Raw genomic sequence first — 16,421 nt, forward strand, 5'->3', positions numbered from 1 at the left:
GCGCTCGCCTCCACCGTCGGCCTGCCGCTGGACCTGGGGCAGCCCCAGCAGCCCCAGCAGCCCCAACAGCCGCCGCAGCCACAACCGCCGCAGCCGGATGCAGGGCAGCTGCAGCAGGAGGGCGAGGCGCAGCAGGCAGAGGTCCAGTCCCAGCTGCAGCAGCTGCTCCAGCTGGTGGAGCAGCAGCAGGCGCAGCAGCAGCAGGCGCCGCTGCCGCAGCAGGCGGCGGCGGCGGCAGGCGAGCAGCAGGCGCAGGAGGGGCCGGATGCCGAGGTGCAGCAGCAGTTGCTGCTCAGCAGCCTGCTGTCGCCGGCGTTTGCTGGCCTGGCGTCCGGCCCGCTGCTCACCTCCCTGCCGCCCAGCTGCAGCCGCTTCCTGCTGCCGGCACGCGCGGCTGAGCTGGTGGCGCCCGGCGCGGCGGCAGCTGCGGGGCTCCTGCCCGCTGCGACCGGAGGCCTGCTGCCCGCGCCAGCGCCGGCGGCAGCAGGAGGAGCAGCAGGAGCAGGAGCAGGAGCAGCAGCAGCAGGCGCCGACGGCGCTGCGGCGGAGTATGCTGCGAGGGCGTCGCTGACGTACCGCCCCGTGACGGTACTGACCAGCCTGGCCAACTTCCGGGGAGCTTCCCACGTGCGCCGCCTGCCGCCGCAGCCCAACCCCAGCGGCAAGAGGCAGCCGCTGCCGCAGCGCGGTGTGGCTGCTGCTGCTGCTGGCGCCGGGGGTGTGGTGGCCGCCGGCGAGGCCGCCTCTGTGCCAGGCAGCAGCAGCACAAGCGGCCGCAGCTCTGGACGCAGCAGCGGCGCCGCATCTCCTGCCCGCCCGCAGGCTGCCATGCTGGCGCCTGCCGCGCCCACGCTGGCTGCGGCGGCGGAGGCGGCGGCGGCGACGGCCCCCAGGCCTGCGCCTGCCAAGCAGCCGCAGGAATGGCAGCACGAGCTGCAGCCTGCAACGCCGCCAGAGGCAGCCCAGCCGCCGGCTGCGGAGCGCACGCCTGATTCCTGCGGCGGCGCTGGCGGCAACCACTCTGGCAGCCAGCCGGCGCCTGGGCCGGATCCTGTACCAGCGCCAGCGGTACCAGATGCGACCGCGATACCAGCTGCGACCGCACTGGCACCCGCTGGGGAGGTGCAGCGGAGCCCTGCAGACAAGGAGGAGGCGGTGCAGGAGGCTGCGCAGCAGCAGGCGCAGCTCGGCGCGGCGGATGTGGCGGCTGTCTCTTCCGCGCTTTCCTCCTTCCTCCAGGCCCTCGGCCTCAGCCGGCACCTGCAGGCAAGCTGGGCAGCGAAGCTTGCAGTACACCGTTGGGTTTCGCCCTGAAGCTTGATAATACTCGCCTAAAGCTTGAAGGGTGCATGGTCACCTGAGCTTCAGTTTCATTGAGAGGTTGCTATGCGGCAGCTGAGGCCGACGGCGGGCCGGCTCACAGCGGCTGCTTGGGGCCCCTGCTGCAGGTTGTCCCAGCCGCCGCCGCCGTCGCCGAGGACCACGCTGTGGAGTGCCCGGCGGCGGCCGCCAGCGCCGCCGCGGTGCTGCCGAGCGGCGGCAGGCTGGAGCTGCGGTGGACGCCCGGGGTGCAGCAGGCGCAGCAGTAGCTCCGCCGCAGCAGCGCTCCCTGCGCCCTCTGTTTGATTTCAAAGATCCCCACTCTTGGAAGAAACTCAATGCCTGTACACCATTCTTCTCTCCTATATTCGTCTCTCCTATTTTCCGACATGCCTACCCAGCACCTTTCTCACAGATATTCACGTGTTCTTGCTTTCTTACTGCAATCCGATGCACACGCTCCCGCCACCGCTGCCGCCGCCAGCGCTGCCGCCACCGCTGGGGTGAGGGGGAGGGGCTTCACGGCGCGCCACGCTCGCCCCACACCCAGCCGCGTCCGAATGAGGTGGGGAGGGAGGGCAGCAGAGGCCTATGCACCCCCGGCAAGGATGGTGCTAGTGCCGGCCAGGCCGCCCGAGCCTGCTCATCTACCCACCTCCCAGCGTCTGCACCAAGCTGTGGCGTTCTATTCTTTACACCGACTAAACGTTTAAAGGCGGTTGCCAACAGCAAAATGACCAGTCCAGAACATGAGAGCTGTACAGGAGCGGTTCCCGCGGCGGGAATCCCGCCACATGGTGATTCTTAGGCATGTGCAGATGCGATGCCGCCGCCTATCGCGGCGCTCAGCTACTGCAGGGGGGCCAGGCGTCCAGCAGACAGCGCCAGGATGCGCCCGCTCAGCTCTGCCGGCAGCACGGCGCTGTTCTGCTGCTGTGCCCGCGCCAGGCTGAGCGCCGCTGCCCGCAGACGCTTGCGCTGGTACTGATACAGCCGCCCCACCAGCCACCCAGCCTCGGCCGCCGAGCGCTGCAGGACGGCTGGCAGCGCTCGAGCCAGGTCGGGGCAGGGCGCAGGAATCGAGCGCCACTGCTCCTGGCTCAGCGGTAGGTGGGCCACCAGGTTGGCGAAGAGGGTGGCAGAGCGCCGGCCGTGCTGCAGCAGGATGCCCAAGGCTGGCTGCATCGCTGGCGCCGCCCGCAGCAGGCAACGAGCTGTCTCCATGACTTGCTCTGAGGGGCGTTCGAAGCAGTAGCTCAGCCCCCATTGCAATGGCGTGCGGCCAGCAGCATCTTGAGCATAAGCCACCTCTGGTGCCGCCTCCAGCAGCAGCTGCACGGGTGCCGTGTTGTTTCGGAGGGCGGCTATATGGATGGGGGCCTCCTTGATCATGTTGAGCATCAACGCTGCGGTGGGTGCCGCCTCCAGCAGCAGATGCACTATTTCATAATTCCCAGCGCCGGAGCTGCTGGCGCCAGCAGCGTGGTGCAGCGGCGTGAAGCCCCCAGTGTCCGCTGCCATGGCTGCGTCAGGGGCAGCCTCCAGCAGCAGCCGCACCACCCCTTCATGGCCGTAGCGGCTGGCGGAGTGCAGCGGCAGCCAGCCGTACCCGTCGGGTTGGTCTGCCCGAGCGCCTGCCGCCAGCAGCTGCCGCACCGCTGCCTCGTTCCCAACCCTAGCTGCGTAATTGATCTGGTCGACCTGGTTCATAACACACAGTCAACCAGATAGCCCTGCTGCGGGGTCGCAGGCGGGAGGGCGGTTGGCGGCAGCGGCCCAGTCTGGGCAGCGGGGGTGGTATTGGGACCCAGCTTTGGGAGAGTTTCAAATAGACCCTGCACGTGCAGGCTGCTGGCAGTCATGCAGGGTGCTCCTCCCAGCAGTGCCTTCTGCTGCCATCTGATGCCAAGAGGTTCACCTGGGGGAACGAGACGAGCACCTCGAGGCGAGAGCAGCCGCACCCCATCCAGGTGTGCCTCTCGCTCGCTTCTGGCTGCGTGTTGGAGCCCGCGTTGCTCTGAGCTCGTGGAGGGGCACAAGCAGGCCCAGTGCGTCGTGCTGGGCTGAGTCACAGCAGGGCCACCCCGCTGCAACTCCCCATCCCTGCGCCTGTGCAACTCCCCATCCCTGCGCCTGTGCAGCTGGCCCCGCTGCAAGGAGGGATCGTGCCACTGCTGGCCAGGCCGCCGGTGCCTGCTCATCTCCTGCCCCCCAGCGCCTGCACGACAGCGCGGCCATGCTGTGGCTTCCGTTCGGTGCATGGCTGCCAACAGCACAGCCATTTCAAAACATGAAGACTGTGGATGACAGGGCTCTCTGCAGACGATTGAATGCCCAAGGCATGGGAAGGTGGGGTGTAGGCCTAGCAGCGTGCAAGGGAGGTGGAGGAGGGATGCAGAAGCTCATGAACCCCCTCCCCCTGCCACACACTTCGCCGACGCTTTTGCGGTCAGCGCTAGGGCTCGGGGAAGGGGCTTCACGGGCCGCCACGCTCGCCTCCCACACAGCCGCCGGCCAGGGAGGCAGCAGGGCAGGGCAGCCGAGGCCCATGAGCGGCTGCAGGTCACATCCCCTCACTGGCGCATTCGCCCGGCCCCTGGTAACTGAGGAAAGGTTGCAAAGGGTCAAGCACAGCTGGCATTCGAAGAAAGGAGGGAGAGAAGCAGGGAAGAAGCAGGGAAACGGGCAAGTGGTGTGGGGATGGCGCTGCTACAGAACGAGCCGCCGCACCGCGCCGGCGGCCGGCAGGCTCAGCGCTTGTACGGGCGGCCCTGCGGGGTTGGGACCGCTTAGGAATGCTGCTATTGCCTTGGTCTCGCCCCAATCAGGGCCGCCAATCAGGGCTGCTTGGACTCGGCATCGTCCAGCGTGAACTTGGGGCCGCCCCCCAGCTGCTGCTCCGCCGCCGCCACCGCGGAGGGCGCCGGGGGCGCCGCCGCCACGGGCGCCGGCGCGCCCGCTGCAGGGGCAGGCACAGGGGGCATAAGGAGGGAGCTGGTCTCCCGCACGGCACGCCTCTGCCGCGCCCTCGGCTGCAGGTGCCAACACACGTCGGCAGGCGCAGGCAGGCACATGCACACGCTGCGGCGTGGCCTCTCCTACAGAGCAGGGAGGCTGAAGGGGAGAGAGCCCGCTGCCCACAACCCACACAGCCCACACAGCCCACACAGCCCCAGGCGCAGGCGCAGGCAGAGGCGCACCTGCCGCAGCCGGGTTCCTCATGCCGCCCACGTCGGCGGGAGGGGCGTAGGGCGGCTGGCCGGCGGGCGGCTCGTAGCCGTCGCCGCCGTCCTGCACAAACTGCCGGCAGGCGGGCGCAGGGGTGCGCAGGAGGCGCGCCGGGCAGTCTTTAAGAGGCAGAGGCCAGCCCCACGCCGCCCTGCCAACGCACACAGCCCCAGCCCCACAAACCACATCCTCTGCTGCATGCCCCTGGCCCACAAACACCCACACCACACCCACATACCCACAACAAAAGCAGCAGCAGAAGCGCACACACACACCACCACACTCAAGCGCATTCGCCGCCGCCGCCGCCACCGCCCCGCCGCCGCCCACCTGCGGCGTGTGCTCCCCGGGGCCGCCCTCGCCGGCGCCGCCCGACCCGCGCCGCCCCGTCAGGCTGCTCAGGCTAGCCCCCAGCTTCTTGAACGAGCCGCTGACGGCGGTGGAGGCAGATTGCACCTGCGGGCGTTGGGCGGCGGGGCGAGGAGGGCGGCGGTGGGGCCGAGAGGAGGCATTGCGGGGTGAGCGGCGAGGGAGCGAGCAGCTGGTGGGGCCGAGTGGCGGTGGCTCGCGTGGGCAGTGGCTGCGGCAGCAGTGGCTGCGGCGGGCTGCGGAGTGTGGGCGGCCGTTTTCGGCAAGCGGGCAGCGGCGTGCGCTGCATTGCAGGCGGGTGGGCTGGCGGGACGGGCGGCTTGGGCCAAAGGGCCGTGGGCAGGCAGAGTGTGGGCCGGCAGAAAGGCGCCAGCAGAGCGTGGCCTGCTGAGAGGTGCCGGCAATGAGGCGCAGCGGCGCGTGCGGCCTGTTGCAGAGGCCTAGCCGGCCCACCTCTAGCACCCTGCTGTGCACCTGCCGCCGAAGGCAGCGGCGCGCGGAGGGAAGCCCGTGGCGTGCATGCGTCGGAGCGGCGGCGGGGGTGCGGCCTCAGCGACGCATGGGCACACGCGGCGGCGCTGCTGACGTGGCGGCGCTGCTGACGTGGCGCCTTGGCATGCGCCAACCGAACACCCAAACTGCACGCCCATCTAGGCCCTAGGGGGCCCGGGAACCGACCCCGCATGCGGCTGCTGAACACCGTACACCCCGCCCACCAGCCCAACCGCCCCACCAGCACACACAGCACAGCCCGCCACGCCCGCACCCCGTGCCACCCCCCGCCCTCATGGAAACACCAACAAGGCCCACCTTGTCGTTCTCGAACACTTTCTTGGTGCTGGCCGACACGGCGGAGCCGACGCGGCCAAAGGCCGCCCCCGCGCTGCGCCCCACCGCGCTCTCCTTGATCGCCGCCCCCGCCGCCGTCGCGCGCTCGCTCAGCCGCAGCTTGTGGTCCAGCTCAATCGCCTGCTGGCCCACGGTGGTGGCGGCCGCCCCCAGCGCGCGCCCCGTCTTCTGCGCCACGTCCTTAGTGCCCTCCGCCACCTGCGGTGCGGTACCGAACGGCGGGAGTACCAGCGGGATCGATCAGCGGGTGGGGGTGCAGGGCGGGCGGGGTGATGGGTGGGCTGGCCTCGCCCGCCACCCGGCTGGTGGGATCGTGAAAGGGCGCCATCATCGCGACTCTGCGCTGCCTCTTGCAGCGAGGGAGGGGCGGCGGGCTGGTGCAGGCGGCGGCGGCGGGCCCAGGGCCGGCGGCGGCGAGCGGCACTGGAGGCGGCGGGCGGGTGCGTGCCTTCTCTGCTGCCCGCGTGCGCACCACCTCGCCCAGCCCGATGGCAAACTCCTCCTGCACCTCGTACACGGTGTGGTTGACGTCCACGTTGATGGCCTGCGTGGGAGGAAAGGGCGGGCGGCGGTCAAAGCTGGGAGCGCAGCGGCGGCGGCGGGCGGGACGCCTTGGACCCCCCGGGCGCACCTCGTCCAGCCACCTCTGCAGCTCCGCCGGGTCGCTCACATCCCACAGGCTGGTGCTGGTGGCGCCCGAGGAGGGGATGAGCTGCAGGGGGAGGGCAGAGATCGCTTAGCGTGTTTGCTGCTGACCCTCCCCGGCCCGGCTGAGCTGCCCCAGATGGGTGGCGCGCGGTGAAAGGCCAGAAGCGCGCGACAGCAAGGCGCGGGGAGCCCGAGGACGCCAACTTGAACTCATGGCCGACTTGCCTGCCTGCACTTGAGGTCCACAGGCACCTTCCTGTTGGATATATGATCTTGCAGCAGGATCACCGCAAATGGAACCGTCGAAGAGGGGACCGACGCGATGGTGTGCACCGCGAGCACCAAAGGCATGGTGAGAGGTGGCCGATGTGTGAGAAGAACAGGAGTCGGGAGGGGAGGGAGAAGGCAGCAACACACGGTTTAAGAAGCCAGCGCCCTGCCATGCCACCACGTGTCGCCTGCTGCGCCCGCTGCCATGCCGCCCCAGCCCTCCTTGAACTCCTCGGCGACCATCTGGCTCCTATCCCGCTATGGCACCACAGATTTGTGGTGTTTTGCGTGCATTGCATGCATGGAATCCATGCGGGACAGTGCCTCACGGCCTTGCGGGCCGGTGCATGCGGCATCGCTGACTCTGTCGCCCCTGCCCCGAGACTTGTTGCAGGATGAACATGGGGAGCTCTTCGTGAGCCCGTGTATGCCCATGCTTTCTTCACCACTCCTCCGCATTTCAGCCGCCTCCCGCCCTTGCAGGGCACGACACCGCCACCGGGGGTTCCACAGCTGTGCAGCCAGTCAGCTCGTGCCTTGCGGCTACCAACCCGGCCGTCCCCTGCACGCCCCTCTACTCCCTCGCAGGTGTGTGGTCTGCACCGGCAGCCAGTCAGCTGCATCACTAGCATGCACTGTGTTTTCGCTAGTCCTCCCCCCGGTGGCACGTCGAACGCCTCCCCTCTCTGATAATTGTAAGGCCCTATATCTCGCACCCTGCCCCTCCGGCTGATTTCCTTCCTTCGGGCGGGACAGTTGGACATACCGCTGCCATGCCGCCACCGCCAATGCGCGCATCAAAGAGCTGCACTGCACTCTGCTGCCCATGTCGGCTGCCAATGCGATGCAGCCCCCCAGACAGGATCCCCAGCAGAACCTCTGGCCTGGCCATGCTGCAGCGCCAGCTGTGCTGAAAGAGAGGCTGCATGCATGCAAGGCCACACCATGTGCCGGTCTGCCCTGGATGCATAGCTGTACATTGGAGTTACACTGCATGCATTTAGGTTTAGGGTTGTGCTGTGAAGAAGCGGTGATCGCAAAATGACTCCACCGGATGAGGCAAAGAGGGGATGAGGTAGAGAGGGTATGGGCTGGCCAACTGGGTTGCCTCCCAGGCGGGCAGGTACTGCCTAGTAGGGTGTCGACACCGGCATACGGTGGATGCAAGGGTACAGGTGGGAGCAAAACACATGGCATGCATCAAGTTCCAAAAGAATGATCGCTCGGCCCGATCATCGGCGGTTTGGAGGGCCCTGGCGGCCTCCATATAGACACATGTGACAGAGCTGAGCAACACGGCAGGGCAGAAAGAAGTCGCCTGGGGTCGCTGCTGGTTCATCGCTGTATATGTATTCGTTCGCGGACTGCTAGCCGCCGCATCATCCACATCGGCTGTGTGGCGCTCCTGCCTCTACGTGGCAGCGCTGTCGCCTCGCCGCAGGGGGCTGCTGAAACCGCTACCTCTCAACACCGCAGAGGGCTGCCGAAACAGCCCTGGCCGTTGCTCAAAACGCGGCTTCCTCAAAGCTGCCGCCCCTGGCAGCGGCAGCCTCAGCCAGCCAGGCCCGGCACCAGCGGCTCCACCAGCACCGCCACCCTGCCCTCCAGCTCCCGCGCCGCCGCCGCCGCAGCGGCACACGGCTCATGTACCGAGTGGGCCGTCAGGCCCACCCCGCGGGCTGCCGCCGCTGCCGGCTGTACGGCGCCGGCGGCTGCCACGCCAGCTTGGCGCAGCGGCCCGCCCAGCAGCGCCTTGAGCCCCAGGAAGGCGCTGCAGCGGGGGATGGGGGGGTGGGGAAGTAGGCAGTGGCAGTCAGCGGCGAGCGTGTGCAAAGCTGGAGCAGCGGCACAGTTTGCAGGCTGGCAAAGCGCATCTGAGCTGCCAGCTTGGGCAGCAGCAGGCGAAGCCAAGCGGCGGCCCTCAGCCCGACACGACACCCTAAACCAAAACGAAAGTCGGTACCGCCCGCCACGTGTACCGCCCTCACCACACGGAGCAGGCCACCATGGCGATGCGGCGGAAGCGGTGCGCCTCGCGCGACTCCTGGGCCAGCGCCGCCTGCGGGGGCACCCCAGGCCACGGCACGCATTATACAGCGAGCAGGCCAGGCGGCGGGTGCATGAGGCGGCTGCCGTGGTGCCAGGGCACACCAGCCGCGCAATGGCGCGGCCCACGGCGTGCGTTTGTGCGCGGCTGCTGACCAGGGCACCGGGTACTGCCCAGTACGGAAGCCGAAGCGAAGCAGCCGGGCGCCCCACCTGCGCGCTGGTCAGGCGGATGCGCGCCAGCGCCAGCTCCTGCTCACGCTGCGACGACCTGCAGCGGCGGGGAGGCGGCAGGCAGTGGCAGGTGTGGCAGGTAGGGCCCGGGGCGGGGGACGCCAAACGCAGCCAATTAGTTTGTACTAATTATATACTATAAGTTCTAGTATTAGTTTGTAGTAATCACTTTGAACGGAACAGGGCCCCGGTGATCCTGCTGCCCCGCTGAGCAGCAGGCGCGGCCCCTGCCTGCCTCCCTGCCTCCCCGCAGCCTCGGGCAGCCGCGCCCACCTCCTCTCCATCTCCGCCACCGCCCTCAGCATCGCCTCCTGCTCGTCGGCGCGCACCACGCGCAGCGTCACGCTGCGGGAGGCGGGTGAGGGGGTTCCAAGTCAGGAGGGGGTTCCAGCCCTAGGGGAAGGCTTGCGGGAGCACAGCCTGTCTGGGGCACAAGGCTGGGGCAGTGGCAGAACCATGGCAGAGACACAGGCGAGCGTCATGGAGGGCCATGATACCAATGCGGCAGCGCAGCGCACCTGGCAGGAGGCCTAGCAGCCTGCTGTGGGGGCGGCGCACGCTCGGCTGCCGCGCTGCTGGCGCCCGCGCGAGCGCCCTGGGCGGGCGGCAGGGCGGCCAGGCGGCTGCGGAACACCTCCGAGGTTGCTGCCACCTCAGCAGCCTCCGCTGCCACACGCTGTGCTGCACCAAAGGCGCCTGCGCCAGGGCCCGTGCCTGCCGCCGCCGGCAGCAGCGCGGCGTGCTCGGCCGTGGCGCCGCCCTCCGGCGCCGGCGCCGGCGCCGCCGTCAGGAGCAGCAGCTGCGCGAGCTCGGGGCTGCCGGGGGCGGGAGCGCCAGCCAGTGCGGCGGCGGCGGCGCCCTTGTCGCCCTCCTCATCGCCGCTCTCCCCGCCGCCGATAATCCTGCCCGCCGCAGCGGCCAGCCCAGCTGCGCTGGGCTCTGCCAGCAAGAAGGTCGCCACCAGCGCCGCCTCGTCGGCCGGCCCGTCGTCGCTGGAGCTGACCAGCTCCCAGTCCTCGCCAGCGGCAGCCTCCTGGTGGTCTGCAGGCAGGGCAGGGCGTGGAGGGCACGAGGAGTGGAGCATTGCAGGGCAGCCGAGGTCCAATGGGGCAACAGGGCGGAGAGTTAGGCCGGTTCGCAGTCCGCCGCGGGGAGCGTGGCTGTGCACTCACAGTCACGCCGGAGGGAGCGTGGCTGTGAGTGCAAACTGATCACGGCGGGCGGGGCATGTTGGGGTTTCGGAGGAGCTGAAACTTCTGCTGAGCAGCGGGCAACTGGGGGCTACCACTCCCCGGTACACTGCCGCAAGACCGGCTACGGCTGGAGCCAGCCCCACCTGTCAGCATGATGGCGGGGGTTCTTGATAGCCTGTGAGGTCCGGAACGCTGTTAAGGTCGAGGGGAGAATGCAGCGGTCCAATTGATCAATTGGAGCATGCTGCCATGCTCTGGCGTGCGCATCTAGGTGGCGGCGCCCATGTGGCGCCTAGAGAGGCAGCAGGAAGGAAGCGAGATACCACTCAATTCCAGTTCCTGAACTCCCGGTCGTTGCGCCATCGTGGATTCGACGCCACAGCCTGCACTGGAATCCAAGACGTGTGGCTCCAAGACTCGGTGCAGTTGGTGACAGCGGCTGGCCAGAAAGGCCACAGCGTGCCACATCGCGATTTTGTAAGGGTGAGACGGTTGCGCAGCCACTCCCGCGACCTTCTCCATTCAAAGCAAGTTTGCTGGTCCACCCCGCGTGCCCAGCCCCACGCAGCGAACACTCCGCGCCCCGCACTCTGTGCATGTTCACGAGCCTGTGATGACCGCAGCAGCCTCGCCGCGCTGACTACCACTGCCGCCGCCGCCCCCCCCTCACCTCCTCCGCCGTGCGAACCAGGCCAACCCCTCCAACACCGCCACGGAGCGCTGGGTCACGCACACTGCTTCCAATCCGTGCAGGGAGGCGAGGCAGCATGCTAGGAGCACGGTGGCTGGCGACCAGATGCCTCGGCCACGCGGCGAAACTGCTAGCCGCGGCGGCGCTCGTCGCATTGCTGGCGCCCGCCGCGGCCGCAGCCGCCGACCAGCCGCTGCCCCCCGACGCCTTCCTCAACGCCGACGGCCTGCCGCTGATGATGCCGGTCAACCGATCCACTGCGGGGCGCCGCTGGTACTTTGAGATCCCGCGCGACCCGGTCGGCCTGCTGGTCATGCTGCACCGCTGCGGGCGCAACGCCGAAGACTTCTGGCCGCCCTCCTCAGTCTGCCCGCAGTGCATCGGTGGGTGGCGGCTGCTGCCGATCGGAAGCCTGCACTCGGGGGCTCCAAGCAGGAGTTCACTGGCTATCAGACAAGGACACCCGCCATGCATGGAGTGCCCCCCCACACATTGTCGCCCAGGCCGCCCCCCCCAAACCTTTTGCTGGCGCCTTGGTGCCCCTGCCTGGCATGGCGCAGGCATGCCCGAGGCCGTCTCCATCTCCCGCCAGGCCCTGGCCCGCGGCTATGCCCTGCTGGCCATCAATTCCTTCAACAGGACCGTGGGATCGCTGGGGAGGTGCTGGAGGTGGGTGGCGGGATGCCAGGGGGCCGGCAGCTGGGCCGGTAAAACGCGAGTCAGGTGGCTGGTGCACGCCGCCAGCCGCCGACTGCTGCTGCCTCGCCGCCACCCGCCGGCGGCCGCGCTCTGGCCGTTGTGCTGCTGCCGCGTGCCCGCCTCCCGGCCTCCTCCCGCTGCCATGCGCCACCTCCGCCGCCCCTCCTCCCTCCCTGCTGTCATCAACCAACACCTGGCTGCCACCCCGCACCTCCTTCCTGCCTGCCTGCAGCTGGGGCACAGATGCGGTGGCTGTGCGGGATATTGTGGCGGCCTTCAGAAAGCGGCACGCCCTGGCAGACCTGCCGCTCTTCTTCACCGGCTGCTCATGTGAGGCGCAGGCGCTGCAGGGGTGCCCCTGCACCCGTGTGTGTCGCGTGCTTGACGTGGTTGTGGCAGCCGCCAGCGCCGCCGGCTCGCTCACCTGCCTGCTTGCCTGGGGGTCCTTGTGTGGGTGGAGTGCACATGCACGCCTGGTACTAGGTAGTAAGTCCAACCTTGTCGCTGCGCCTGCTGGCGGTGCAGCGGGCGGCTCGCTGGCGCTGCGGCTGCCGGGCATCATGGCCATGGACGGCATCATGCCGGGTGAGGGCCTCTGGGGCAGCTGCCCGGCAGCTGCCCGGTACCAAGGGCCAAGCGCAGCGCGCCCTCCTCATCTGCCGCTTGCCCTGCTGGCCCACCACCTGCCTGCCCTCCCTCACAACGCTGCGTGCTCCCGCCTGCCCGGGGTGCCCTTCCTCGCAACCCCACCTCCACCTGCCCATCCCACCTCCACCTGTCCGTCCCACACCTCACTCCCACCTCCACCTGTCCATCCCACCTCTCATCCCCACCCCCACCTGCCTGCCCCACCTCTCACTCCCTCCTCTACCTCCCCTCCCCACCTTCACGTACCCCGCCTCTCCTGCCCGCCCATACCCCGCCTCCCATGCCCGCCTCCACCCACCCCGCAGTGGCCATCGGCCTGGAGGAAGACGTCTTCCCCGCCACCGACCCCAGCCTTAAGTTCCCGTACCCGCCGGTCGCCTACGTGCACTTTGCCGACGACGACAACACAGACAGGGTGCGGCGCGTGCGGGGCGGTACCGGCGGTACCGGGCGGGGCTGCGGAGCCAGGCCTATGCTGGCCCGGTCGTCCTGGCTGGGTGCAGGGCTGGGTGGTATATATAGCTGGGCCGGGTGCGCGCTGCATAAGCCCCGATTGGGAACGCGCGCCGCCGTTACGGTTACGCCGGCTCTACCTAGCCCTTCGGTGTCTGTTAGCTGGCGTGGTAGCTCGCTGGGTGCGTGCCGCAAAGCCGCCAAGTGGAACCATGCGGCGCCGTGATGACGGCCCTGCCTTGCCCTGCCTGGCCCTGCCCGCCCGCAGAAGGTGGCAGGCATGCTTAGGATCAGTGAGGAGGCGGGCCTGGCTGCGGCGGAGGTCAAGGTGGGCGCCGCCGCCTCCTCTGTTCTTCGGGGGGTGCTGCGTCCGCTTGCCGCCCACCACCGTGCTGCCCTGCACTGCGCCTGCGACCCACAGATGATTGCGGGTGCGCAGGCTCAAACAACCGGCCTGCCGCCGCCTGTGGCCTGCAGGTGGGCAAGTTTGCCATCGGCCGCGACTTCTTCTCGCAGCGAGACCCGATGGTCAGGTGAGTGGAGGGGCGGTCCGGCAGTGTGTGCTGTATTCAGCGCATGGGCAAGTCGTTGGCTGGTAGTGTTTGCTGCCAGCCGGGCATGGGCTACAGAGCCGTTGGCTGCACAGGTTCCAGGTTCCAGTCTGCGCAGGCGCTGCTCCTGGCTGCCGCTACGGTCTTGGCCCGCGCCCTGCCACCGGCGCCGCCGCTCGCCGCGCCCCGTCCCAAAGCCGCTGCGTGCTGCCGCACGTGCTCCTGCCGCAGCCCGGCGCTGTCAGAGTTGGTGCATCAGGCGCTGCGCGAGCTGAATGTGCTGGACGAGCACAAAATACTCGTGGGTGCGGTACTGCGCTGGTCCTGCTGGCGGCGGTGGCCGGTGGTGGCCGGTACCGATGCCTCGGAAGAGGCGGCGATACAGGCAGCTGCCTCTCCCGAGTAAATTACTTGCACCGCACACATACCGGGCACCTGTCTCATGCATCTGTCTCATGCCCGCCTGCGCATCGTCGTGCCCGCCGCCTGCAGACGACTGGGAGCGGCAGGGCAAGCCGGCGCCCTGGGACGCGATGTTGCGGGAGGAGCTGCCGGGCATGGTCAAGGTGACGCGCAAGCAGCAGCTGGCGCTCAAGAATGGGTCCACGCTGGCGCAGGCGCAGCAGGCGCTGGGGGCTGCTGGGGAGGAGCTGCTGACGATTCAGGTGGGGAGGACGCGGCGGGGAGGCCACCTGCTCTACTGTGGTGCAGCAACAGGCGCTGAAAGTTGGCAAGCTTGTTGGGACTGCCGCTGCCCTGCCCATACTGTTCCACGGCGCGTATTGTGCCTGCCATACGTGGACAGCACACCAGCCACCCCACCCCATCCCACACACCCGCCACCCGCCGCACCCGTCTCCCTCTTCCCCCAGGAGGTGAGCGCCGAGCAGGTTGCTGCCAGCGAGGCGGCCACCAACCAGGAGGACGCCAATCCCAACTTCAGCAGCTCAGATGGCAGCTCGCCCGCCGGCGGAGCGGACGACCCTTACCTGTCGGCCCAGTTGCTGCTGGAGCACATCCAGTGAGGCCTGTTGCAGCCGGTCTGCTGGGGGGGTTGCTGGGGGGGGGGTGCGCTGAGGTGGGGTGCGTGCTAGGATGGGGTGGGCCTGGCTGGCGGTAGCCTGGCTGGGGCAGTGTGCTGCTGCCGACCCCTGCGCTTTGGTGCTGCCTGCCTGCCTGTGTGCATGCTTGGCGGCTGCCTGCCTGCGTTATCAGCGGCTGACGCAGGCCGCCCCGCCGTCCCTGCGCCCCTTTGTCCCGACCGCAGGGAGGAGCTTGCGGTGGCGTGGGCGCACCACACCAACCTTGGCGACTACACCGCCGCCACCCTCATGTGGCTGGAGCGGTGCGGCAAGGGTGAGCTGGGCAGCCGCGAGTCTGGGAGGGCATTGACTCACTGCAGGCTTGGAGGCCAGCCCGCAGTGTGGGCCTCAGGGGGCAGGGCCGGCTGGGCTTCTCGGCAGGGGAGGTGTGTGCGTCAGGCGGTGCTTGCCTCGCGTCACCCGGAGCACAGCACGCCGCCTGTTTTTTGTCACTACCCCTGCGCCTCATCTCTCCATTCCCTCCTCACCTTTCATCTCCCCGCCGCCTGCTGCCGCCGCAGCCAGCTACCCCAACCTTGTGGAGACAAAGGCGGTGGCAGATCCTGCGGCCCTGTCTCCCGTACGCACCGTAAAGGCAGCCCAGGTGCTGCCCGCCTGGAACGCCTGCCAGGCTGGCGGCGGCGCGGCTGAGGTCGCCGAGGCGCTCGGCGGCACCGCCCTGGGCGGCGGCGGCGGCGGAGGCAATGCCTCGGCCCCTGGGTCGGCCGCGGGGCGCGGCCGCGGGGTCGGCGCGGCCGCGGCGGCTGCGGCCGCAGCTGCGGAGGCAATGCCTCGGCCCCTGGGTCGGCCGCGGGGCGCGGCCGCGGGGTCGGCGCGGCCGCGGCGGCTGCGGCCGCAGCTGCGGCCGCCATGCTGCTGCACTAAGCAGGGTGCGTGCCGCCGCACATTTTGAAATCAATCCATCAGTATCGCCCAGTGGCCTGCCTCGCACCACCCAATCCCCTTTCTCGTATCTCTTCTTGCCTTCCCACATGCTCCTGCAATATGCCATCCCCGCTTATTGCTCTCTCTGTTGCCCTTTTTTGCACTAACCATAACCTGCATGCATGCCCGTCGCCCGCTGCTGTGAACGCCGCGGGGACGGGGCCGCAGCTTCGTCCCCTACCCTGTTTCTTTTCAGATTGCGTGCTGCGAGGTGCGGCAGCCACGACGGATGCCCAGTGTGTAATTAACTGAACGATAGACGGCAGTGCTGGCATGGGCATGGGCACCCAAGTCGGGACGCCAGCAAGGCGGCGGCGAAAGGGCGGTACATTTCTGCACTCGGTGGAGGCTGCGCTCTTTGCGCAGTGCGTCAGCCCGCGATTGCCGCACCTCTCAACGCGTTCTATGCGGGTTGCGCTGCACGGACCCCCCACTCTGCACGCGCACTCTGCACGCACCAGCTCGAACACACCCGTTCTCCTGGGGCCTTACCATCTGTTGCCCCCTGATGTGGCACCCTCCCGATTGGGCAACCCCCGCCCCCGCTCGCTCCTGGCAGCCCGCGCGGCGCTCCCCTCCCATACGTGAACTGACCCCATAGAGCCATGTTTGAGGGTTGAGCGGGGCGGAGCGGGGCTGCTTGCACACGTGATGGCATGCACGCTTCAACGCTCCCGCTGTCATCTCACCTCTCTAGCGTCAGAAATACAACTCTTACAAGCCAACCAACACGAACAGAGAGACCGAACAACAGAAATGAACAGGAAATATGAAGCCGCCACAGGCGGCAGCACCTTTCAGCGGAGACGGCAAAGCGTACAAGGCACACTTCTTCAATGGTTCTTGCAATTGCCACCCTTACCGGTTATACAGCCACAGTGCCGCCCACACCGCGCACCATTCTTCTTGCAGCTGCAGTTCCGGGTGCAGGCGCCGCGGCAGCCGCAGCGCACGGCTGCCTTGCCGCCGCCGGGCTGCGCCGCCATCGCCACATTGAGAGACACCACAGGCACTCCTCGCTGCGCCGTGCCGCTGAAGGTCAGCTCGCTGGCCAGGCTGGGTGGCGCCTTAGATAGCCTGCTGGCCTGATGCATACCCTCCACCACTCCAGCTCCGCTCCGCAGCCGGTACATGGTCACGCCAAAGGGCCGCTTGATCTCCACCACGCGGCACACGATGCGGTTGCGGCCCAGCT

General features: G+C 68.7%; 3 protein-coding genes across 3 annotated transcripts; 1 reads left to right on the top strand and 2 right to left on the bottom strand.

Annotated features, from left to right (window-relative positions):
• Nucleotides 1–2,169: 2,169 nt before the first annotated feature.
• On the bottom strand, nucleotides 2,170–3,030 carry CHLNCDRAFT_141091 (hypothetical protein; the record flags this gene model as incomplete). The annotated part of the gene is made up of 1 exon (XM_005843393.1): nucleotides 2,170–3,030. One exon carries the CDS (start codon nucleotides 3,028–3,030, stop codon nucleotides 2,170–2,172), a length of 861 nt encoding a protein of 286 aa, XP_005843455.1.
• A 4,623-nt stretch (nucleotides 3,031–7,653) lies between these two features.
• On the bottom strand, nucleotides 7,654–10,354 carry CHLNCDRAFT_59258 (expressed protein). Its single transcript, XM_005843394.1, has 6 exons — nucleotides 10,301–10,354; nucleotides 9,483–10,005; nucleotides 9,238–9,309; nucleotides 8,944–9,001; nucleotides 8,673–8,743; nucleotides 7,654–8,455 (listed from the first exon to the last, which is right to left on the bottom strand). Exons 1-6 carry the CDS (start codon nucleotides 10,308–10,310, stop codon nucleotides 8,236–8,238), a joined length of 954 nt encoding a protein of 317 aa, XP_005843456.1. The 5' UTR covers nucleotides 10,311–10,354; the 3' UTR covers nucleotides 7,654–8,235.
• A 570-nt stretch (nucleotides 10,355–10,924) lies between these two features.
• Nucleotides 10,925–15,166, top strand: CHLNCDRAFT_141094 (hypothetical protein; the record flags this gene model as incomplete). Its single annotated transcript, XM_005843367.1, has 13 exons — nucleotides 10,925–11,231; nucleotides 11,409–11,517; nucleotides 11,780–11,877; nucleotides 12,073–12,132; nucleotides 12,501–12,610; nucleotides 12,917–12,976; nucleotides 13,126–13,181; nucleotides 13,431–13,504; nucleotides 13,692–13,864; nucleotides 14,072–14,220; nucleotides 14,467–14,555; nucleotides 14,803–15,001; nucleotides 15,058–15,166. The coding sequence occupies 13 exons, from the start codon at nucleotides 10,925–10,927 to the stop codon at nucleotides 15,164–15,166; spliced, it is 1,593 nt and encodes a 530-aa protein (XP_005843429.1).
• Between the last annotated feature and the right edge of the window lie 1,255 nt (nucleotides 15,167–16,421).

The sequence above is a fragment of the Chlorella variabilis genome (genome assembly GCF_000147415.1).
Source record: "Chlorella variabilis unplaced genomic scaffold CHLNCscaffold_31, whole genome shotgun sequence".
NCBI classification, from domain to species: domain Eukaryota; kingdom Viridiplantae; phylum Chlorophyta; class Trebouxiophyceae; order Chlorellales; family Chlorellaceae; genus Chlorella; species Chlorella variabilis.

Excerpts from the sequence above, each read along its gene's own strand:
- CHLNCDRAFT_59258 (XM_005843394.1), bottom strand. Across the intron at positions 8,744-8,943 it reads TCCGCCTGACCAGCGCGCAG|GCGGCGCTGGCCCAGGAGTC; the intron begins GTGGGGCGCCCG and ends GTGCCCCCGCAG. Across the intron at positions 8,456-8,672 it reads ATGGTGGCCTGCTCCGTGTG|CGCCTTCCTGGGGCTCAAGG; the intron begins GTGAGGGCGGTA and ends CCCCCGCTGCAG.